Source organism: Lissotriton helveticus, chromosome 9 (genome assembly GCF_964261635.1).
Source record: "Lissotriton helveticus chromosome 9, aLisHel1.1, whole genome shotgun sequence".
Classification (NCBI taxonomy): Eukaryota; Metazoa; Chordata; class Amphibia; order Caudata; family Salamandridae; genus Lissotriton; species Lissotriton helveticus.
In genome coordinates this window covers 1,226,926,219-1,226,951,754 of record NC_136070.1, presented here as the reverse complement: position 1 = coordinate 1,226,951,754, position 25,536 = coordinate 1,226,926,219, and the positions used below count along the sequence as shown (strand labels likewise).

The 25,536-nt window shown below is 43.6% G+C and overlaps 1 protein-coding gene across 1 annotated transcript in view; it reads right to left on the bottom strand.

The window, feature by feature from the left end:
* Window positions 1-25,536, bottom strand: part of UROC1 (urocanate hydratase 1) — a 196,713-nt gene that overhangs the window by 20,110 nt on the left and 151,067 nt on the right. The window contains exons 15-18 of the mRNA XM_078661719.1: window positions 19,751-19,821; window positions 16,268-16,366; window positions 9,731-9,830; window positions 8,547-8,628 (exon numbers count right to left, since the gene is read on the bottom strand). Of these exons, the coding sequence (XP_078517845.1) occupies window positions 8,547-8,628; window positions 9,731-9,830; window positions 16,268-16,366; window positions 19,751-19,821 (352 nt within the window). The remainder of the gene's footprint in view (window positions 1-8,546; window positions 8,629-9,730; window positions 9,831-16,267; window positions 16,367-19,750; window positions 19,822-25,536) is intronic.

The window sequence follows — 25,536 nt, the reverse complement described above, 5'->3', positions numbered from 1 at the left end:
AGGTTTTAAGTGTCAGAGAAGCACTGGGCGCTCTGCCATAAGTGGACGCATAAGAAGTTATGGGGTGCTAGGAGTCGGTGGTGCAACTAGGTGAGTGGAAAAACCCTTGTAACCACTCAAAGATTAACCAGCACAGCTGATTAAGCAAAATTTTCAAAGCAGGAATACGCTATGCACACACATGTAAAATCATAACAACGAATATAGATAAATATACAGAAGTAAAGTAAACAAGGCCGTAGAAAATAAGGGATCTTTTGTGCAGTATCAGTCCATTGGAGTTTTCATTTTCATTCACAAGAAAGCAGCCAGCCGACATGTGTTTAAATACGTGTCGGCTGGCTGCTTTCTTACTAATCCTATCATGTTTGGTATCAAACATGTTGGAATCATACCCCCACACCATAAATGGTGAGAGAGGTACGGTTCCAAGCACTGGAATGGGCCTCTGTTAGGCTTGCAGTGCCAACCTTCTATACCCGGACAACACAACATGGCTACTGCCTACCAGAGACAGGTGTGGAGTGGTGTGGCTCACTGGTTAGAGGCGGCAGACCCGTAAGCAGAGAACGGCCTTGGACCAGGGTTCAATTCCCGACGCGGCAGGGTCTTGGACCAGGGTCAAAACGGACTTGATAATTCTCGCCTCGGTGCCTACTCTAATCAGGGAACACACTCGGCAACTCTGGGCATTAAGCTTGCCTCCTCTCTACAACGGCCCCCCACAGACGCCGGGGATGCCTGGTTTCACCTTGGAGATACCCAGAAAGGGACCATCTCACAGGGAAAACCAGGACGGGTTCCCCAGCGGTCTTCAGCGCCAGGATACTCCATGGAGTCGCAGTGCGCTTTACAAGTACACCCACATTTACATTTACATGACTCTGCCCTCCTGCTGCTGAGCAAAGCTCGAGCAGGGGAAGGCCGAACAATAGGTATCCTGTCACAGGGAGGTGTGACCATCTCCCAGACAGGATTTTGTGTATTGGGGCAGGTGGGTGCGCTTGCCAGCGCTACTCAGTCTGCATGAGGGGCTTATGTGGTGTCCCTGTGCATTGTCCAGTTCAAACTAGCTCTGGGAGCCGTTGACTCCCACTCTGGTGCATAACTGGACAAAGGACATGAGAGTGACCTCTCCCTGTCCAAACCCTCCCCTGGGAGGGTCCCCTGAATCAACCCAACCTTTTCTTTAGGGTACTGAAGGGCTTACCTGGGGGTAGGTCCCTAGATTTGTCATGGGACAAGATTAAATTCAGACACCACTTTTACTTCTATCGCCTGGACACTCTGGACTTTGCTGGAATTTGTTTGGGCTTGACTTAGTCTCCCTTCCAGTCTGCTGCATCGTCTCTGCCTGTGCACCAAACAGGAACCTTCCAAGCCCTGTAGGCATCCAAGACACCTAAAGGAATCTCCCTTGAAGTGAAGGAGTCCCTTCTCTGCATCTACAAAATCCCAAAGGTTCTGCAACACAGGTGGTGCTTCTCCACAGCTTTTGAGGCCTGTCCTGCCCTCATACTAAGTTTGGGGCCAGTATTTCTCGGGGAAGCCGCAGGAACCAAACCTCTGTGCACCTCGTTGACTTGCCGTTGCCAAGGCTTGTTGGCTTCCTTCCAACAAGATCTTTGGGCTCCAAGTAGACCCAACCTCAAGTATCTCCAGTGACCAAACTCTTTGTCCACATCACATCGTTTCCACTGTGGCCTGCATCGTTTGGTGAGCTGCTTGAGGTCCTCTTGCAACTCCAGTGCCTCTGGGTCCTGTTGAGGGTCATCTTTGTTACTTTCTCGGGGACTGCCCAACTCCCCTGCTTTTGGTGAGTCCCCTGGACCTTGCTGGTCCAGACATTGTGACTTCTCCAACTTCAACATTGTTTGCAGTTGCCAAGGCTTCTTGGTGCTCCTGCCGGACACAGACCGCTCAACTCTTGACATCTGACCTGGGAAAGCTTGTGCACGGATACCGGTCCTCCTCCGCATCGCCTGGTCCCCACCGCTTCAGAGTCAACATCACCATCAACTCTCCTGCAACTCCCGACATTAGTGGGCATTCACTCCTGAGTGCCAGACTGTCCCCTCTGCTATCAGGTACCTCTCAACTAGAATCCACCTTCGGATTCCCCTGGACAATTCTCCTTCTCTAGCAGTGGCACTTTTCTGAAGTCCTTCATTGGGTTCAACTGTGGTTTCTACCACCACTTCACACCTATGCACCCAGCTTCCCTGGTGTAGGTAAATGTCGGTACCAGGGTATTCATGGGAGGGGTGGCTCTCTAACCTGTCTTCCACAGAGTTTCTTTAGTGTCCACTGGGAAGGGTCCTGAATCTTTAAAATTCCAACCACGACTTACACGTTGATTTGTACGGAGAACGTGGTCGGGTTCGCACACTGCACACTGTCTGCGTGGGGCTCCTAGTCTCTCACCTTGTGTGGTTTCTTGGGTCTCCAGCACTTCTACGTCATCTGGACATTGTCTTGATACGAGTCGTGGTTCTTATACCACTTTCCCCCGCTGGGGTCCACTCTTTATTCTGTGCTATTTACGTGATTTCTATGCAAGGTTTTGTGTGCATTGTGCATATCTCCAGGTAGTAGTTATTTGTATGTGTTCGAGAGTATTATATAATAAATACAAATTTTCATAACTACCTTGTGTGGTTCTTTTTTATTTAAACTCTACATAAAAGATTGCATTCTGGTGAAACAAGCTGCTTTACATGCCTTCTGGACAAAGCCTGAAGGCTGCCCTCCACAGCTACCACTTAGTGAGCTTAAATCATCATAAGGGTTGTCTAGACTGGTGCAGGGTGTCCACTTATACAAGTGTACATCATATATCAGGCCGGTTTCCCACAGCGATGTTCAGAGCCACTTGCCGTTTAGAGAGTAGCGACTCATTAGCAGCTACCAAAAGGGCGTTACCATAGTCCAAGAGGTTCATAATGAGTGCCCGATTAAGAGTTATCCAAGAGTTTAAAGAGAGCCACTGAAATACCATTTTAAGCAAGCGTATGAAACAAAAGCAGGCACTGCAAGTGGCCCTAATCTGCTCTCTCATCAACCAGAATGCGGAGATGTTTTACTGCTTCTTTAGGATGGGTGCAGAGCCTAACTCAGAAGGCCACCAGTCATCAGACCAGCAGGACTGGGCCTTGCCATACAGCACAAATCTGTCTTGTCTGCGTTCAGCTGCAAACAGTTTGAAACCATCCAGGAGGCAACTGTCCTCATGCATTCAACAAATCTGCTTTTAGCATTTTCTGGACTTTGTCCCAGTGAGGTGATCAATTGCGTGTTTTCCATGTATGAGATGACTTCAAAGTCAAATGATTTTACAATTTGGACAAGTGGTGCTACATAGATGTTAAAGAGCGTAGTGCTCAAGGAGGAGCCGGAGGGACACCCCACAGTCACAGTGTGAGATTTGAATGACTCGAGGGACACAGTGAATCCTATTATTGAGAAAGTCTTTGAGCCAACCCAGGCTTTCCCAGATATACCAATCTCAAAAAGTTTCTGGACCAGGATAGAATGAGTGTCGGTATTGATTGCGGCAAAATAGATTTAAGAAATTACTTTCCTACTATGTCACTAAAATATTCATAGCTTGAGGTTTCCCAATTTTTTCCTTTCACTTTCTTGGTTATGTAGGAAGGTTCCTGGAAACAAGCACATAATAAACTGCCATATACAGTGCCTTCAATGGAAATGTTGAAGTATAGGTGCTCACTATTCAGAGTACCTGTGTGCTCATGAGAAGTGCTTGTACTCTCCCATTAAATATAGTGTGGAGAAGTGCAGGTACTCGCCCTTTCAAAATAAAGTGCAGGCACTTGTAACGGGCAAGTACCTGGCCATTTAAAGATATAGATATATATAGATAGATATATTTATAGGTATATATATCTATATCAATATCAATATATATATATATATAAATATATATATATATATATATATATATATATATATATATGTTCTTCACTCGCTCACTCTGAAAACACTAGCGCTGTCACCTGCTTAATGTTATAAAACAAGCCCCAAACCAACAGCTTTTCATTTTCGTTGTGTTTTTATCTGCTATGTGAGAGAGTGTCGTGCCCCACCTCGCGGAACTGCACTGGCTACCCATCCAGAAACCCTGCAAATTCAAGCTGCTCACCCACGCCTACAAAGCTATCCACAACTCAGGACCAGTCTACCCCAACAACCAGCTCCAACTCTACCAACCCTCCAGACATCTATGCTCCACTTCTGTCTCACACAAATCTTAACATTCATCGAAGCAAGACAGGAGGTCGTGCTTTTTCATTCATCGCGGCCAAAAGCTGAAATAAACTCCCTCCAAACAGCTAGACCACCACTCCACAATTTCTGCAAAAAGCTGAAGACCTGGATGTTCAACTAGAAGCATCTCCAGACCTATGCTCCGGGTCTGATACCTGGATACCACCTCGGGTGCGCCCTACAAATCCCCATAACATAACAAGCATATCGTATTATGGACACTTCAGAGCACTCTGTCTTGCTCTTGCAAACATTTGAATTCAAAATATGCACTGATTATTTGGCAAACGTTTGAGTGCACCTACCTACAACATGCAATTGATTGCATGGTCTTTTTTTTCTCAAAAATGCAAAGTGCTCCTCAGGAATGTGACTTATCATAATTGCAGCTATGTGGCCTCAATCAGTGTTCGGTAATCGCATGCTTTTAAGACAAAATGCTTAAGACAACAATCGGCTTTGGATGGGTTTTACAGACTGAATCTGTAATATTTGTTCAACTAGATTTATTCCTGTGTTTTTGGCATAAAGGGGCACCCATGGCATACTGAGGTCACTGATGACAAAATAAATACCAGACCTGGCTCAATGGTGGTCATTTTTGACATTTGGAGGCACCCGTAGAACAATTTGAAAATACAGGTTAACTCACAGGGAGCATCAGGTTTCACTTGGCACACCATGAAAAGACTTCAATATTTAATGAGCGCCCTTTAAGAGCCTATGGGTTTTAGAAAGTTTATATGACATTTGTGTTTGAAAATGCGCTAATTGACCCAACATTTTTCAAAAATTTTCTCCATAGAAGAGGTTGGGATGGCTTGCTCACTAGTATTCAGGGCAAGTATTATCCACTACCCATTTCAAACCTCATCAGCTGCCACTGCTCTACTCCTAAATGGGTTCTTACTAGCTTATTCCTTTCTGAACCTGTTTCCTATCATAACTTCTCTCTTTCCTTGCATTATATTTCAGCTCAACCTCTGTACAACACTTTTATCCCTAGACTTCTCTTTAAACATCTCTCTACCCCATATCTGTCTTTAACTCCCTCTACCTCAAAACTCTGTATCAACCATACATCTTTCTGCCCGATTTGTCGCTCTAGTCCACTAGTCCATGTAGTAGACCCTTGTACTCACTACCATTCCTATGTGATTCTTAGAGTTTATCCATTTGTATCTCTTGAGTGACTTTACAACTTGTACATTTGCAATTTTTTCTGATTGTATCTCTTACTTGTGTGACTTTACAACTTGTACATTTGCAAGTTTTTTCCTGTTTGTATCTTTTATGTAGCTCATGTAATCCTAAATCCTTATGTATCGCAACTGGTTCTTTTGTAAAGCACTCTGACACCTTCGGGTAATGTTCGCGCTATAGAAAATCGCATTAAATAAAATAAATAAAAAATCTGCCTTTCCATCATTCATGCCTCTTGACATCTTTCTTGCCAATGCACCATTCACTTTACCTGGCCTCCCATACTTCTTCTCAATGTGCCCCTCTCGCCACGTCACCACTCTTTACCTTGCTCCTTTTTAGACTTCTCTCACTACTTTCCATCTCACCCCGTCTACCTATACCTCTGTCTGCCTCTCTCTTTCCTTTTAGTACCCGACCCTTCTCACTAATTTGCTCATGATTCTCATTCAGTATAACTTATCCCCGAAATAGATAACACCCATCGGAAGAATCCAGGATGACACCATTCAATTTTAAGGAATTGCAAAAATCAGCAATAACCATTTCCACAAAAATCTTAAGATTTGTGTGATGATAAAAAAACACGTACCGGAACCCGGGTTGAATTCTGGAATCAGTCTAAAGAATGTATTTAAAAAAAAAACAAAAAACTTTACAATTCTCAAAATATTCGTAATTGCAGGAGTACACTGTTTCTTGTTCTTACAGAGGGGTTGTGAGAGGGTAGAGAAATAAGAAAAATATATGGGTCTATGTAGGCTTGTTTCCATGTCTACTACAACCAATAAAAGTAAAAAGACAATTGGGATGGGAGGAACAGAAGATTGCCACTGATGGTGAAGACACAGTAAGCACATAATCAATAGTGTGTAGGGAAAAGGTGGTGGGGGTCCGGCGGACACAAACAAAGGCAGGGGTAAAATGGGCAAAGAGAGGGATGGGGTGGCAGATAAATGCAATGTTAATTCGAAAAAGTGAGCAAAGGTGGAATAAGGGGAGGAGTATGTGGGAACCCAGCTGTAAAAATAAAAACAAGCATTGGCAATGCAACTAGGTCTGGCTTTAAAGGAATGTTGTTTGGCAATGTGAGGCATGGCAAGTAGATAGAATGGGAATGGATTTGCATTCTAGTGGAAACAAAACTTTGGAATAATATTGGTGTAGGTTAAAAGGTCAGGTAACAATTGCACTGTTAGACCACATTTAAAAATTCATGTAGATTAAAGACTGCCCTCCTCCCATCTGGATCTTGCTCGCGCTATATACAACTTTATAAATAAATACATCTGTGCTGATTTCAGAGAAAAACACCATAAATGATCGAGTTAGCTAAGGCACTGTAATAGCATTACAATGTCATGTGTGTGCCCCAGAAAGTTCAAGCTCAGGCACCTGGATAAATAAACAAAATGATCACAGCTGTGTGGAGGGCAAGCACTTATTTTTTGTGGACTAATACAACTTTTGCCCAATCAAACTGTGAACCCGTGGCTCCCACCCAACTTATGGATGGACCAAAGCACCCCTTGCTAGTTATTGTCATGCATACGTTGTCAAGCCAGACCATGAAAAGAAAAAGATACAGAGGAGGGCAGGATTTGGGTAGAGGGTTCAATACCCAGGATGCACGAGGAGGGTGTATGAGGAGGGTGTATGAGGCGGGTGGTAAATAGGTTAAAAGCCCCTCCAAAAAAATAAAAACAAGATTTGGTGGAAAATCGAAGTAATTACACTGTTGAAAAGCTAAGTATTTTGGAATTTTAATGAGAACGCCATTCATCAGGATTGTATTATCAACCTGGTGAATGCTATTTTTGGTGAAAAACTCATGGAAACTAGGTTGATGAACACGGGTCGCCAATTGGTCTCTTAAAGTTGGTTTTACGTCAATTATCCATACAAACATCCTTCCCTTTGCAGCGAGACCGTGGTTTATAAAGGAGTTTCTTCGAGAACACAAACATCCTTCAATTAATAGCTGGATGTTCAGGGGCTATATGCATGTCTTTTTAGAAACTAATATAAACTGTTCTGCAAAACATTACCAGACTAATTTTTTCTATAACAGGCTGGTAGGTTCTGAATTACGTGTAAAAATATTTTAAAGAAAAAAATATCTAGACCCCATTATGGAAAGGAAAACATTTATCAGTGCTTGTTCAAGCTTTCTTTCAGTACAATGTGGCTGGCTGACTCTAGGCAGTTTAAACGGTTTCTGTTTTGTGTGCCCCCGTTTATGAAAATGTAACCTATTATTCAAAACTGTTAAAGATTACCAGCGCATAAGCTAGATTTAAATGAGTATTACATTGAAAGATCTTACTAACAATGGGCCACAAAATATTGTTACCCAGGGTCCTTATACGTTTTTAAAGATGGTTCGAGTGTGACCGACAACGAAGGCTCTTATCAGACGTGTTGTGCTTTGCAGAAAAGAAAATTTGCAGGTAACCACCAGTGAAAACAAATTTCAAATTACTAGTTGGAAATGCTATTCAGCAGGGTCTGGCCTCCACGAACTGCACCCCAACCCACTAAGGTGTGTTTAGTGAGACATAATGACAAGTGTCAGTGGGCATCTACGACTCACCCAGAAAGGGCATTATTATCAAACAGTAGCACAGCCTTCAATAATTGGACAAGTGCTGGTATGGCTTGAATAATAATGGGTTTTCTGTTTTTTTGAGTCTGCTCTAAATGTCTTTAACCACTATGCAGGCACTGTGGCTATTATTTAAATGAAGGATATAATACTCATTAAACAAATTACTTTTAAAGAAGGTTAACAGAAGTACGAAAAGGGCAGACAACAAAAGCATCAATTTTAACATCCTTCGTCGAGTCTGGAAACCCACGGGTGTCAGTTTTAAACCCCTAGCTCGGTAGTTCCATGATCGATTGCACTTTTCTACTGAACATTCATATCACCTGTATTTTTTTGTCACATATTTCAAAGTACCGAGTTCAATAAACGGTGATAAGTGGCACAGGGGGGGATTAACAATAACAAATAACAGATATTATTCAACTGATCAATCAAAAATGGTTCTCACCAGCCCACACCGCCACCATTGTGTAAAGCGACCCACGTGGCTCCCCGAAACGCATCACCCACAAAGTTCTGAACCGCCATATCTGGAGAGAAAGCACAGGGAAAGCAGAAAAATATTCTTCATATTGTTTTTTTTTTTAATGTAGGATCCAACTGGTCTTAGGCCAAAATATTTATAGGAAACCTAGTGTTTACCAAAGACAAGCAGTAGGTGCACGTGGGAGTCATACTTGTCATAGGCGGTATTGTGAAAGCGGGAGAGTTAGTGGTGGGGTGCTGATGAGTAAGCCATGATGGAAACAGTGGAAATTCTACTACTCTCCCTCCCGGCACTCACTAGCGGAACTGTAGTGGAAAGATCAAGTAGGTATCCGCGAGATGCAACTTGTCCAATAAAGGTTGAAAAGAGCTATGTGGGGCTCTAAACTGTTGCTCGACCCCTTCATCCAAAACACCACAAGAGCTTCCATGGCTAAAAATTGCTCCATTGCTAACTGTGTCATCAGGTACTTATGGTGGTGGAGACACTGCACATGGGCCACATGCTCTTGTAATGCCTGCAACCAGACATAGACACGCACTACAGGTAGGGCGTTCATGCAGCTGGGTGCGTTGCTGGACGCTTGGGACCACTCGATTTGGCAGAAACTGGGGGCGAGGCCTGAAACCTGAAGTCCAATTTTAGGCTCAAGAGCTCAGGCCTTGGTAGACCACCAAGGAGGATCATTGATTAGGCATTGATTCTCCTGTGTAGCAAATAGGTGTACCTACCGAGGACACGACTGACAGCCGTACCCATTTCCGTACCAGATGCGGAAGGAAATTGGAAATGTCCTGGGTTTACTTTTAGGATCCCCCTGTAAAAGCAGTGACTATTAGCCAATTTCTGTTTTGAGTATTCGTAAAAATGCTTTATATGGCCCAAATTAACATTTTTCTTGAGAGAAGAATACCTCCATGCTTCAAACTGGGTCAAACTCGCCCACTTATTGCGATTCAGAGCATGTATTTTTGCCCCAACTTTTTCAACATGGCCAAGCAGCGACAGCCATCTGCGCTATAAGTACGCAAATAACTTGTGCTTTTATAGAGAAGGCAATACAAGTAAATCTAGATTTCCATGAGCTTTACTTGCCCTCACTCGGCGATCCCCTTGCATAAGAAGAACAAACAGCTTTGGCTGACCTGCACAGAAGGCGGATCCATCATAAATGTTGGACGTCTCTCTGTAGGGGCTGTCGGTCCCACTCACGTCATGATGATCTCTGCTAATCACCACCGGAGCCTGCCAAAGAAAGGACTCAAGTTAAATATGCTGCATGGAATGATCTCTATTCAGATACAAGATGTAAACAAACACCAGCACATGAAGATATGGTTAATCATGCTCCAAATGGGCATTTATAAAGGTCACAGGAATCAATTTTCAGCATTTAGAATGTCTATCAATTTCTGGTATACATATTTCTGTTGTACACAATCTTGAACCACCACCTGAACTTTCATTAGTCCACCATAAACCTCTGCTCCAGGTCCCTTTCATCAGACGCAGCAGATGCAGAGGTCACCCCTTCTCCTACCAAGCAGTGAAGACATGGAAAGAGCCCCCTTTTAATCTATGGACCGCCCCATCTCTTCCAGAGTTCTGAAGGTCCCTGAAGACCACTGCACTAACCTGCATTCTGAATCAGACCCGCCCGAAGTTAAGCCATTCTGTCAGCCTATTTACTTACATGTATAATTTCTTACTCAGCATTTGGCTCTAAACAATTTTTTCCCTCACTTCCAGGCTTTACTCTGTAATTCAATTTCTCCCTCTTTCTCTCACTAGGTATACGCTTCTGTTCGAAATTAAGGTATTCATTTCCAAAATGACCAGGATTTCTTTGTATACCAACTTTTTTGTCCGATTTGGATTACTTCTTACTCATTAAGTGACAGTCTGCTACCCGTGCTCAGAAAAATACTCCCCAGTCCATATGAGGACTCATTTATTCATAAAGGCTGAAACGCTGTCATCAGCCATACGGCAAAAAGACATCTATGCAACTTGTCCACAGACTGGGGAGATCTATATCATTTCAAGATTAAACATTATGGCTCCACAAACGGTACTCACCAGAATATTGCCTCATGGGAGCTGAAGTTCACAGACATCAAACTACAGTTGAGAGTGATCTATAGGAGGAGCCAGCTGACCTCCTCTGATTGAGAGGACCTAAGAATATCAAGGGTGTGAGGAGGAGGATTCCCGATTAAGCCAACAAAGACCCCTCCGTGAAAGAAGCCAGAGGACACAACGGGGAGCGTTCGGGAACGAATTGAATTGGGATTTTAACGTGTACTAAACATAGTGCTTGAATTATGTTTCTAGCTGCTCCAAAACAGGATCAGCAATATTAAAATGTTAATCTGTATGCTAATTTTCTAGCCGAACAGCCAGAGCCTTCAACAGTAAAACATGCTTTTTAGGGGATTGTCAATGCAGGGGTTAGGTAACATCACATGTTGGCATGTCTTATTTTTTTCTGCCATGCACCCTACCTCATGGTCTTCAAGACATGCATGGGGTGACTTATTAAACTTTAAAACAAAGGTTTTTCCCCAGTCAAAAGTGTTATTTTGACGGTCTGGGCTATAAATTTAAACTACAGCAGTCAGACTACAGAAGTCATGTTTGCCCTGTCACACCAGTGCATGGCATAATAAGTGGTGCAATCCACAGGTGACATTTAACTTTCCATTTCACTGGTGTATTTGCACAATATTTACTGTGTCTCAGAGGAGAGCTAATTATGCCAATTGATTATTCAATTTCTACATGAATTAGGGGCCAGAGCACATCCACTGGACAGCAGTGCCCCAGTGCGCAGAATCTAAAAACCAGCAAGAAAAACAAAATAAGCAAAATTTGGGATGACCATGCAAACAGGGGCATTGTCTCACAATCATGGTGTTTCTCCTGTTATACATTTTGTTTACACATTTATTGCATTTGACACGCTTGTATGCTAAATATCATATTTTTCCTAACATTGAATCCTTAGTACCTCAGTCCACATTGGTCCATGGGTTATTGCTGTGGTTTGTATACAAGACCCACCAGAATAACATGGGACCCTCACTACAGGGAGCTAGATACATGCAACACAAATGACCCGGCAAAGAAGTCTATGCCCAATTCGCACTAGGTCACTTGTCCAGACTGCAGGAAAGCATCCTGTCCGTGCTTGGCATTATGCTGCATAAGATTCTAGAGCAAGGGAGTAGAGGCAAAGCTGTAACTGGTGCAGCATTCCTGGGGCCCAGGGATGCAAGGGCCCCCTATGCACCACAATTCGGGATGTATTTTTCTACCAAACTGCAGACAGGGGACATTTTTTTCGCTTGCATCAAGGCCCATGGAAACCTTGATTTACCACAGCTAGACAAGCCGATTGAACTAACAGGAAAAAATAGTGCACATGGATCTAGGTCCCTCAACAATGCAAGTCAAAGTCCAACCCATGGGACCGGTGGACCTAAATCAGTATTAGAAAGGAGCATCCAGCTGGAAAACAGCTATGCGGCTTAGCGAAACAGACCCTCATGTAGGTGCCACTGACAGAATGTGCTACAAAGCGGTACATACACTGCAATGTTATGTTATGTTATGTTATTTATTTTCTTCTATAGCGCACGGCTACTCCCAAGAGCATCCCGGCGCTTTGGCGAAGAGAACTAAGTGCAGAGTGACAACACAGCAGCTAAAAACTGAGGAGAACCAAAGCTACTATTAAGCAAAGAGCCAAGTTTTCAGTTCTTTCCTGAAAACGAGAAGGCTGTTAGCCTTTCTTAGAGACAGAGGTAGCTCGTTCCAGCCCCGCGGAGCCAGATAACGGAATGACCGGCCTCCTATTCTGGAACGCTTGATGGCAGGCATAACCACTTTGGCCAAAGAAGCTGACCGCAAAGCCCTGCTAGGCAGGTAGAAAGATAGGCGTTTCCCAATGTACTTGGGGCCTACACCGTGAAGGGCTTTAAAGGCCAAGGTCAGGCTTTTAAATAAGATTCTCTTGGGGATGGGCAGCCAATGTAATGCTTTGAGTAACTCAGCGGTGCTGGCCCGTCTCGGGAGCCCAAAGATGGCTCAAGCCGCCGAATTCTGCACCACTTGCAGGCGGGTCAAAAGATATTTAGGTAGACCCAAGTAGAGGGGGTTCGCATAATCCAAACGCGACCCTATCAGGGCCTGCACGATGGTTTTTTTGTGGTGGAGTGACAACAAAGGAAGAAACTTCCTAAGCATCCTGAGAATGCCAAAGCATTTCCCTGAAAGCCCAATGATATGGGGTCTGAAAGATAGGTCACAGTCGATCAGAATTCCAAGGTTTTTCGCCTTGAAGGAGACATTGTCCGGGGGAAAAATATCCTGTGGCCACCAGGCCTTCCAGCTGGGGTACAGCCAAAAAAGAGCAGCTCCGATTTGTCGGAGTTGCATTTTAGGCCATGCCGCCGGAACCACTCGAAGACAGCACCTAGACAGTCCCTAATCCGTGTGCCGTCGAAAGCCCCGCCCCTGTCACACGTGAACAGAAGCTGGGTATCGTCAGCATAGGATATGATCTGGGCGCCAAAGGATTCCGCCACCACCGCCAGAGGGGCCATAAAGATGTTAAAAAGCATGGGGCTAAGAATGGATCCCTGAGGAACCCCCACCTCTAGCGGCGACATATCGGCGGAATAAGGAGGCGCCCAGATCGTTTGCCGGCGGCCGGTAAGAAAAGATTTAAACCAGTTCAACACCGTCCCACGTAAGCCAATTTCCCAGAGTCTTAAAAGGAGGCCTTCGTGGGGAACGGTGTCGAACACCGCCGACAGATCAAGCATAACCAACATGGCCTTGCCTCCTGAATCTAAAACCTCCCTGATGGCGTCGGTGACCTCGAGAAGGGCAGTCTCCGTGCTAAAATTAGCATGGAAGCCAGATTGAGACATGTGTAAGAGGTCGTTCTCCTCGATGAAATTGGAGATCGACCGATGCACATGCTTCTCGGTCACTTTCGCCAGCGCAGGGAGGAGAGAGATCGGCCTGTAGTTCGCATGAATGAGGGGATCTAGGTTAGGCTTTTTAATCAGCGGTAAGATCAAGGCACATTTCCAGGCCTGAGGGACCACACCAGTGGACAAAGAGAAATTAAGGAGTGGATTCAGTAAGGTGTTAAGGACTGGCAATACGGAAGAGCTGCTCTGCCTGCGGGAAAGAGAACCACTTTGAAAAAGTATGTCAGTCAGCAGCCCAGCCACCTTTTCATAGTTTTCACTGCTAAGTACTGATCCATATGAAGTAGTTGCTAATGCAGTTTTGTAGTATTTAGTGATATAAATATCAAGCACTATTACTACCCTACTTAATGGTACTCAATTTCTCTACCTCAGAGGAATGAATGGCTGAGTCAGTCTTTCAGGATTTGAAGTGCAGGTCAGATTTTGAGGGAGCCCTTACTTTGCTGAGGTATCTTACCAGAGAGGAAGGGACTGAAGGAGATGGATTAAGATGCATAGAAACCCAAAATTGGAGAGGTGTAACACGTAAAAGAACAGAAGCCAGCCCCAGAACAGTCTTGTGATTTGCTCTGAGGGAGCCCAAGATGAAGAACAGAAGGTCTTATCACAGGACTAATGTGTATGATTAGATTATTATTGGGGGTGTGGTGACTACCCACCTCAAGGACTAATCACAAACCTCATCAGGGGGAACCCTTAAAATCACCAAATTAACCTGAGCTCAACACCGTGATAGCTGCCATGGAGCTGACATCGTTTATTTAGGGCAATGTGCAAAGTATGTATGCAGGACCAAAACCGAAACGCAAAACGCGATTACCAAACCAAATTTGAAAAATAGAGTAAAATGTAATCAACAAAGTTACACCAAAAATTTCAATAATACAATTAAGGGAATTGAAGGTATGATTTTTTAAAGTAATAGTGTCGAGAAACACAAAGTGCCAATGATAGTTAATGGGTGTGATAGACGGAGACCTAGGCTTAATATACGAGAGCAGCCGAATACACGGACCAGGTTCGTCATGGTCAATGATTTTACCTTCTGACTTTAGTTTTAAGTCTCAGCACACCACACAAATACACTTCTAAGGCCCCCCCAGGACCTCAAGGGCGGCACTTAGAGACTCAGAGGGTGTCAAGTCAGAGGCCAAACAGCAGAGTCCAGTTCATGCCCAGTGCCACTGGTCAGCTGAGCAATTGCAGAAATGTCTCTTGTAGTTTGATGTATACCTGTTGCTTGAACAGTAAGCCAGTTTGATGACCCATGGAGTCCACTTCTTTGTTGTGGGTACAAGAGGGGCTTTTAGGGCTCTTTCAGGCCAGAGGCAGCAGATTCAACCCTCTTCTGTTCTTCCTTAGGTTATGGAGTGTGCTGAAATGGGTGTCAGGAGATGCCACATGTATGCCTGGCATGAATTAGTGGAAGGGAATGAATTCTGGTTACACCCTACCCTGTGGATTAAACATGTCTGTGCCCATCCATAGCCACTTTTTGGCATTTTCAAGATGGCTAAAGTCTTCTTTAAAATGAACTTGGGCTACAGGTGTGTGTGTGTGGGGGGGGGGGTACTTTGGAAATCCTAGTTTCCTCCCACATCCGACACTAAAATCCACTTTGAGGCATTCACTGTACCCTCCAATAAAACCAGAGAAAGAAGTCTGGGTGAACAAAGCAGGGTTATGTTAACATTAAAGGTTTACATGTCCTACTTTTAAATATCATACACCCTACCTCATGGGCAAAAAGACCTACATGGGGTGACTTTTATAGCCATTTAAAAGTAGGCTTTGTCCTGTCAAAAGGCGTTATTTTGACAGGTCAACTTTGCAGTTTAAAACTGCAATTATGATGCTACAATTTGGCAGGCCTGCATTCATGTCTGCATGTCATTGCACTCGAGCAGGTCGCACAATGAGTGCTGCTGTCCACGAGTCACATTTAAATTTCAAGTCCAGGGTACAGTTTGTACAATATACTAAAACTTACAGGTAAGTTAAATAGGACTATTAGGAGCATGCCAATTTCACCATGTTAAAAGGAGGCGCACAGGTATTTTAACCCTGGTTAGCAGGGGTAAAGTGCACAGAATTCTACTATCAGTGTAAATACAGGGGCCGGCAAAAGGTGAACAATACGGGGTGTCCCTGCAGAAAAGGCAGATTTCTTACAGAATGTATGTATTGATATAGTGCAAACCTAACAATGATGCAAAACAGCGCTGTACATCACATGGGGGGGGGGGGGAGAGACCATCTACAAGATCATGTATATCAAGTTACAAAAATATATTCTACACAAAATTAGGTACAGGGAGATTAAATGAACTTGCTAGAAACACACAGTGTTGAAGTCAAGTGCTGTGTCTGGGATTCGAACCTGGGTCCACAAGTTTCAAAGATTGCAGCTCAAGCTGCCAGGCCACATTTATTACACTCTGTGGGTTGCATTTTACACCTTGATTAAAAAACGTAGAATAATTACAACGTTTTTTCTAATGCATTAAAGAATTGATCCTGTTTGTATGTATATCTGAAAAATAAATATTACAATATGTATTTTGGTCAGCCGTCTGATCCTTCAGTATTCACCCTAAAAAGGTCCTACCAAGCGGATTCCTCTAAAAAGCAAACTAGTCCAGTCAATGAGAGACATGAATACAGTCCCCAACTTACCTTCAGCCGACCATCAGCAACTGCCCGGTTAATAGCAACGGCAATGCACACCCGGCCTTTCTGATCAGAATAGAGAATACGCGCCTGGGAACCAACAACCTAGTGAATGAAAAATAAAAAAGGATACTCTTTGTTGCATTGCTCTAAAAATGAACATCTGTAACAATTTGCATCTGTCAAAACTGTGTGCTGAATTGATTATTGGTGATGGGTCTTATTTGGGAACAGAGTAAAATGTGCACAACTGGGGGTTTACATAGTAAAAGACAGGTTAAAACTGAGACTCAGTGAGCCCGGGCATTATTAAACATACATGCCCGATAGGCACCGTCACTTTCTCAAGATTTTTTTACTGGATACACTGGAACAGAAGGGTGGGAGTAGCAAATCTACTGTTTGAAAGGATTGCTCTTGTCTAGAATGTGTGCACCAAGTGTGGGCAGTTTATCCTGTAGGTTTACCAGAAGCAAATAGAATCTTACTTTTAATATCTACTGCACAAGAATAATCTTATGAATAACTGTTGCTGCATACAACATATCTATGAGATACATCAGTTAATGAAACAATTGTTTTCTATATTGTTTTCCATTGCAGTACTCTTCTTTAATGTTTTAGTCAGGACTAAAAATGCAATCCAGAGCTATTGGCTTTGCCAATGCTTATTTTGCTCTTTGGAGGTTTGTTCAGTCAAAGTTTGCCAGGCACATTGTTTATTCTACTTATTCAACGCTACACATCTTGTATGACTACATTCGCCTTGGAGCTGGCTTTTTAGTTAGCCCTAGATCTTACTCAGTGTTATTTGACTTTGACCCTTTTATTATATGTGTCACTGAAGTCAACAGCCTTATAATACTTTCACAGAGTTGGAAAGTTACCTTTAGAATAGTTATAGAGTGCTCTGAAGTGACTGAATGCAGATATGTTATGCTAATTAAAACTCCTAATTAAATAGGCAAGTTTCATATGACACACCAGAAAGGCACCAGTTCTAAATGCTTCCAACGTTGCCAGATCCATATATTATTAGGTTTCAAGGAGATGAGATACATAATCTAATGTGTGGCAATTCAGTTTACTCTTGAGATGTAAAATAGTCCCTCGTTCATTGAAATGCAAGTGCTCCGTGGGAAGCAGAATTATATTACAAACAGTCAATAGCACGATTGAGAGATACTGCTTTGGGAAGGGCCAAAGCTCAGTATGTATATTTTAAAGACTTGGTAACAATAGGTTAGCAGAGAGATGCTCGGTCAAGGCAGTCCTAAAAAGTCCAGCCACCAGTCCATCACTCAGTACCAGAGTGTCAATCTTGGCAATCTAACCCTGGAGGCATGAAGCCCAGAGAACATGGGGCGAGAAGTATAATCCTGGCAGTCTGCACTACTCAGCTTCTTATAACAATACAATAATTCTACCTGAAGATTTTCTCTTTGATCACACTCCATCACTCTCATGCAAGCACATATCCAATCAGGATCATACGGGTACTGTGACTCTTCACACAGCCCAATCAGATTGCAGCTACGCCTCCTGTGACCCCTGGAGGTGTTGATGCCAGTCTAGCTTTGGTAACTCCTGGAGAGACAGCACACGCCCACAGTGCGCACAAATCTCCAATCACACTCTCACTCAGCCCTATATGGAAGAGTTAGCAACACTTTAACCCCTCCCATGCTGGTGACGGAACCGCTCCGTCACCAGCCACGGACACGCTGTGCTGCTGACAGAGCGGTTCCGTCACGGCCCGCTCGTTGCGCCTGCCCGGCGCGGATTCCGCGCCTGCGCTGGACGTTCCATTGAGCGGGCGGGGCCGTGACGGAACTGCTCCGTCATAAGCACAGCGCACCCGAGACTCGTGACGGAGCGGTTCCGTCACGAGCATGGGAGTGCCGCACGGCCGCCCCACCCCCCTAGCGCTGCAGCGGAATTGCTGCCGCTGCGTAGGGGTTAAGAGGAAGGATGTAGAGCTTTGTCTTATGCTCGGTCATCACCTGTGTGTATCCTTTCTTCTGCACTTCTCCGCCATTTGTTTTTTTAAATATATGACCCTGGCTTTGTCAGATGGTGACCTACTTAGGTTGAGTCCAGATGACTTCAATAGTCTCTAGAAACTGTCTCTTGGGGACATGGTCCTTACAGAATGTGTGGAAGCAACTACATGTGTAAATAAATGGTTACCAAGGAGGTGGGCTAGATGAGTACATTGAACAGGGACTCTCTACCAGAAGTGGCTTTTCTCCAAGCCCGTGGGACAAAAACACTCCTATTTCCTGTACTTGGACATGTAGATGTGGGAACAGATTCTTGTCCACCAGGAACACGGGTTTTCCCCCATGGACACATGCTGGACTCAGGATAATGAACAGAAGGATGGAGCCCCTCTTTCAGAAGTGCTTCCTGAAGCTCATTCTGTTGATTACATAGGTCTGAGACAGCTGCCCTGTCAAGCTAGATCTAAATAGTAGAAAAATGTAAGAGCATGAGACTTTGAGAAGGTGAGGTCAGCAACCTAAAAACTAGAGCAGCTGAGTAGCAGTAAAGGGGAAATTTGAAGGACCCAAAGGGGTTTTTTGTGTTTAGACCAGAAACAGTCTCAAGAATGCACCATCATCACATATATTGGATGGGCAAGAGCATAGAGCAGAGGCTACTTCACTTTTACTGCACTACTGAACGCTTCTATGAATAAAAAGCATTTTCTACAAGGAATAACTAAGTAACCAGGAGCATACTCTTACGAAGAGAATAAGACGCACTCTTGGATGGATCTAATTAAAGGAAGGGAGACAATCCAAGTTTCATGTGCAAGACGACAAAAGTGTCAGTGGAAAAACACCACACAAAATTAGAGAGAGTTGTGTATCATCCACAGGTGTCTCAGGCCTGTACATCAGATGGTTCAGCTATGCCACATAAAGACAACATAAATCAGACAGTGATAACCATGGAAAGAGGTTCATCTGCTAGGGATGATTGTGGTGTATGAAAACATCAATTTTAGATTACAGGATAAGGTTTTCCGGCTTGACCAATGTCAGTGTGGACCTGTAGAGGGGCATGAACAGGAAGTTTCTTGTCAAAATGCCTTTAAGTGGGTATGACCAGAGAGTTGGCTTTTATTGAAAATACTAGGTTTGTAGGAATTGGTAACTGATGGTTCTGACTGTGTTGCTGTTCTTTCCAATGATCAATTTGGTACCCACTGTTTCCTCACACTTGATTGACGTTCTCTCTGAGCCTTCTGCCTTCTAACCCAATCTTCAGTATTGCTCTAGGTTCCCCTCCAATCACCCAAGTAATATTTACCAGATTTCTCCCCTTTATTGTAATTTATGTGTCACGCAGTACAATCAGAGGGATTTTCTTCCTGTAAAAACACATCTTATCAAAAGGTCTGTCAACACCAATATCGATACAGTTCCAATGAAAAAACGTGGACACTGGTTTGTAGTACGTGAATTTCACTACCGCGCTTACCAAGTCATGCCTTCCAGCTTCCCGGATCCAGCGGATGTTGTCATTGTATTGTTGCTGCACTGCATCACCCACTGCGAAATATACAAATATGATCACGTCATTTAAGAAGACACATGCATGTGACAATATTAGCTATTGGAAACTTTTTACTTTCAAATTCTTCAATTGTTGTCACTTTTAGACAGAAGGGATTGAGTAATTGTCACATAACTGCCGTTAGCATGACAGCAATAAAATGTTTTCATTAAATAAAATATATATTAAAAAAATACCCTTTCAGGCATAGAGTGACAAATTATGCAAAAAAGAAGCAGAGAACTCTGGGTAGTTCTCAAGTTTAGGTGGAAAGCAGCTCCTGTATAGAGCACTCTCAACACCAGTGGCACTCTAGATATGCTTACATCAAATGTCTGCTTTTCTATCAAAGAAAGCTGCTTTCCACCTAAACTTGAGAACTACCCAGAGTTCTCTTTTTTGCATATATAACAAGAAGAGTTGCCCCTCGATGAGATACACACACAGGTAGGTTTATTGCCGACACAAAAGCTGCTACCATGAACAAAAAATCCTTTTTAAATGTCCCTTGCCGGACGCGTTTCGGGCCAACGCCCTTCCTCATAGGCAGTCCATAGAAATTGCCGGTGAGCCACTTGAAGCACAGTATTCTGGGACTGGTAAATGTAAATGTAAATGTACAGGAATTTCTATAGCGCAAATCACCGAGCGGTTTCTAAGCGCTTGCTTAGGGAACCCGTCCTGGTATTCCCCTGTGAGATGACCCCGGCAGGGTATCCGCAAGGTGAAAGCCAGGCATCCCGCCGCGAGGGGCCGTTGTGGAGATTAAGCAAGCTATTGCCCAGAGTCGCAGAGTGTGAACCCGTGAATCGAGTAGGCACCGGAGCGAGAATTGTCGAGTCCATGGTAGTTCAGTGTAACCCAATTTATAGAACTGTGGTGAATGTATTGGATGGCAGCGACCCACTTGGTATAGAGAAGAACGTGCGGAGTGTGATAGACTGCACCACACGGAAATATGGCACCATCTTCCCTCCCCATAATCAAACTTGCATCAAGGGATGGCTCTGGGCTGGTAGACTCTCGGATGCAGTAACCAGTCCCTTGACACAAGTTTACTACTGGATGACCTACAACTACCTATGGGGCCATATTTAAACCCCAATGGGGATAAAACCTTGATTTGCTTGACCTGGAGACTGCATGCACACATAGGTGTGCGCATGTTAAAGGTGTCCCTCCACAATAGGAAAATACACAATTTATTGGGAAATGTAGATTAGGCGGGAATCGTTGGGTCTTCTGGACCAAAAAATATGACCCTGACTGGCAAATAAATCGGCTGTAACATATAGATCTACAGACTTGATGGTTTAGTAATTACATTTTCATATATTGGAGGACCCCACCAATAAAGATATTGTTGAGGACCCCTACTAGTAAATCTTATTATTTCCTTGCAAGATCCCTCACACTTCTGATGGCAATTGCTGCATTCAATGTTGAGCCCATTCAGATGCGAAATAGTAATAATAATATTTATTGTTCGGTTTCTTAAAACCATTGCAACAATAACATGAATAATGCATTAAAATTTCATATGCAAAAACTTCAAGGTAAATTTATCATTTGTGCTCCATGGTTAAACAATTTCACTTCTACATTAAGGCACTGGGTTTCAAGCCACCTTGCAGCCAACTCCAAGGTCAATGGTTAGATTAAGGGAAAGGAAGAACAGAACTAGAAAAAAAGTTAAACGGCCTCAAAGACAGGGTTGTGCAAAATAGAATCAGACCATGTCAATAGAAGATAAGGACAAAGTGCAAAAAAGCAGAAAACGTTTTTCAACCGGAGTTGGTTGCGAGAGCCAGTAATTCACTTTAAAGCGAAGGCTTTGTTTGGCTCAGTGGACCTTAAATACTTAAAAACTCAGAATACGCTGCACAGAACTATTCACCTGACACTTTAAAATAGGATTTCGTGAACAAGTTTCACTGTAAAAACATTTATTTTTTAAAGATTTTTAAAAAAAGAGTACTTTGCTGCAGGGGGGAAACTCTGGGGATGCTGTCGATCTTTGGTTGGCAAAGACTGACCAACTGAATCTGGCCGGTTACAGTATTGTGCAATTATCTTTTGCACATTTCTCCTTTTTCTGACCTGGGACTAAGGATTAACTAAACTGGGAGTCATCTCATACCTGCTCGTCCTATCCTTTTAGATTAAGGTGCCAATTACTACTTTTACAAATAATACTTTGTAGGATTGGAGCATCTTTTTAGATTCTATATCTCGACTTAGCGGGAGGCCATTCTTACCTAAATAGAAATAATATCTAAAGATTTAATTGCCCTGAAGAAGTCCTTCTGATAAGGACGAAACACCTCTGCTGTGTCTCAATCATCTTGACTTTGTTTTAATGACTTCATTGAATAAAGGAAGATACATGGATGAACACGTTGTGGACAAGGATTCTATATAATTCGTTGTCTAAATTTATGTGGTGCACCTGTGCTATTGTGAAAAAACTCAGAATACGCTGCACAGAACTATTCACATGACACTTTAAAACAGGATTTCGTGAACAAGTTTAACTGTAAAAAAAAAGTAGACTTCTGCAGGGGGGAAATTCAGGGGATGAGCAAGGTGCAAAGTTCTACCCACATTAGGAGGTTCTCAAACTGCTGGCTGGAAACTCATACAAGCCATTACCTCTATTCTTCTATCATTTAACTGGACAAGTTTGCCTCGGTGTGCTGTAATGGTGACGCAATGCCATGTAAAATATTTGAATTTGTGGTAAATGCCACACCAGATGTTGTGTCCTCCCTGCTTAGTTTATTAACATATAGGGCCACAAATGTGACCAGCAGGATGTGCATAGTGGTGTTATCTGGGTTAAGTGCATTAATGATGGCCTGCCAGCACGCACGAGCGCCTAGTTTGTTCCATTCTGGCCTTAAGAGTTCTTTCCATTCGTCTAACAGAGCAGGGCAGCTGCAAAGAACATGTTGAAATGATTCCTCATGAGCACTCCAGCCCCTGCAGGCTATTGTTTCCGAAGGCCTAAGCCACCGAGCTATAGGTTTCAAAAACAGCCAGTCCCCTAGCCTAAGAACCATAAACTGTAATTTTGTGTATTGAGTGTATGTGCACGCCAAGTAAGGTTGTTGACACCTCAGATGGTAAGGGTTGACAACTTCCCAAGAGTGCCTATGCTTTGCCAGAGTATCTATGTCAACCAGGTGTGAAGCGAAGTCGTACTCGCCTTCTGATGTTTCACATGAAGGTGTTTTTGGGACATGTGTGGGCAAGAGCTCTCTGGCATTCAGCTGGTTACAACATTCCTCAAAATACAGGAAGCCTGAATGAATTTCATCCCATAATAGTTTCTCTAATCTTCCTCCCCTTGCCAGCTGAAGTTTTCGGAAAATATTTAGAAAGGCACCTGCCCGTGCCACTCGTTGAGCAATGAGGATTCAATCAGGTCTGCAAGGCGGATGACGATCTCGGCAAGCGAAGAGTGGCCTTTTAGGTCTTGGCGACCAGATTATTAAGACGCTTACCATCCCTCCCCAGCAGCACCTTACTACCATAAACAGAGGATGGGATGATTTTAGCCCTCACCACCTTCAAAAGTGGATCGAGGCTCCTCCCCTGCAGCGAGCGGGATAGTCTTGAGAAGGACAGGAGCGTCAGGGCCTTCATTTCTACAGGCATCACATGGTGGACAAAGGACCACCTTGCACCAACTGGATTGCTAAGATATTTGCAGGTCTGTTCTTTGGAGATCTTATGACCCTTGAGATGCCAGCTATCAGTCTTATTAATTTTTCTGCCCAAAACGTGGATCTTCGTTTATCTTATATTGATTTCCAGGCGATTGATGTTGGCGTAAGAGTGCAAAACATTTAGCAGCCACTCCAGTCTAACTCATGTAGCTGAGCAGAACAAGCTCAACTTCATAGGGCCAGTTGTGAAGTGTTTATCCCCGATCTTGGGGGTGGCTCTTGGTGTTGTCAAGAGCGGTGGATAAATCGGAGGTGTACAAGATGAAGAATAATAGGGCTAGCAAACACCCCTGCTCGACCCCCTTGGAGGTGGTAATTTTCCTAGAAACTTGAATCTCATCATAGAGTTTACCACAAATCCACATGTACGTGTGTAGTTGTATAATTGCCTCGATGAGACTCTTCGGGATACCCCAGTTCTTTAACTTCATCAAGTGAGTGGGAATAGCAAGAAGGAGCGGAACTCTGCTTCAACTTCTTATGTTTTTTGCGACATGAGAACTTTGAGCACAATGAAGACAGGCCTGTAGAATATCTCCGTTGACTCAAGGAATGGTAGCAGGAGAGGGGCCATATCTTTCACTTGAAGTGATCCTGACATTGCGTCTTCTTTTGCTTGGTGACAGTTTCAGCTTGTGTTCCCTGATGGCTTTTGGTTTCATCAACAGGCAGTGTCTAAAGGTTTTGGAGTCATGGCTCAACACCAAAAGCAAATCTGGCAGGGATCTGTCTAACCCTGGGCGTAGTTCGTGTAGTAGCGCTTCGTGAAGTGCACTACGCAAGCTACGCGAACTGCGTAGTGCACTGTGCAAAATGCTGTTCGCACTGATTGCACAGTGTGGACAAGAATCCAGCACTGTGCAATCATTGCAAACCGCATCTTGCACAGTGCAAGCTGTCGTTTTCTGTCGCTCGAGTAGATTTGTACTCGAGCGGCAGCTTTCTCAACGCAGACTGGCAGTCTCTCGTCGCGAGCATACGCGACCACTCGCAATGAGAAACTTGACCTCCCCGCGTTGAGAATCTCGCCAGGTTTGTTTTCCACGCTCGCAATCAGCAACTTGATGTTGCTGATCGCAAACGAGGAAAAAGTCTCGCCGGGATGTTATTTTGCTCGCTCGCGGTTGTCAACTTGACAAGGAGGGCCACGAGCAAGCAAAAAATGTCCGCTATGCTACACGTTTTTGCACTGTGCTACGTGCAATTCGTATAGTGTGTAGTTGTGCAAACTATGCAAAGTACGCGAGCATACGGTAGTCCTATGCCCAGGGTCACATATTATTCATAGGTAAAAATAAAAGGGTGGAATTGAAAATTTGATTTATTGGATTCATATAATCCTGTATTGGGCGGTGCAGCTGGACAGGTTCCAAAGTGTGGTTCCTTCGTGTTTGGAGGGATCTGTCACAGACATCTTCTTGCCACTGTCCTTGCAGAGTTTTATACCTGTTGTCCTAAGGTGCGACATCCCTTTCACACATTAGAAATTTGGAAGAAATTCACACAAAAAAGCAGTCTCCGAGAGACGAGTGAAGTTCCGGATCAACGTCTTGAAGCGCAAAAAGAAAGAAACGGACATCAGCGTGCAGGAGTGGAGCATATATAGGCTCTGCACATCTTTTCCGAAGCAGAACTGAATCAATGTGACGCCACAAAGGACAACCTTTTGGCAGGCTGAAGCCTTGCTGATAAGTTTCCGATTCAAGTCAAACACATAGCAAATAATCAAAAGGTGCGGAATGTGAGCTATAAGTCTCACTCAGCAGAAAAATGTATTTTACATTTTTAGGATGCTAAACTGAAATACTTGAAATTGTTTGATGTAGATAACTTTTTATGTTTAAATTCAACAAATGTGGTCCTGAAGAAGCCATTGCATGGATTGGGAATCATACACTTGTCTGTACCAATGTGAAAAAGAATTTATGGATAAATCAAGAAAGATTTTTTGTTAATACATTTGGAACACTCTTGCCAACC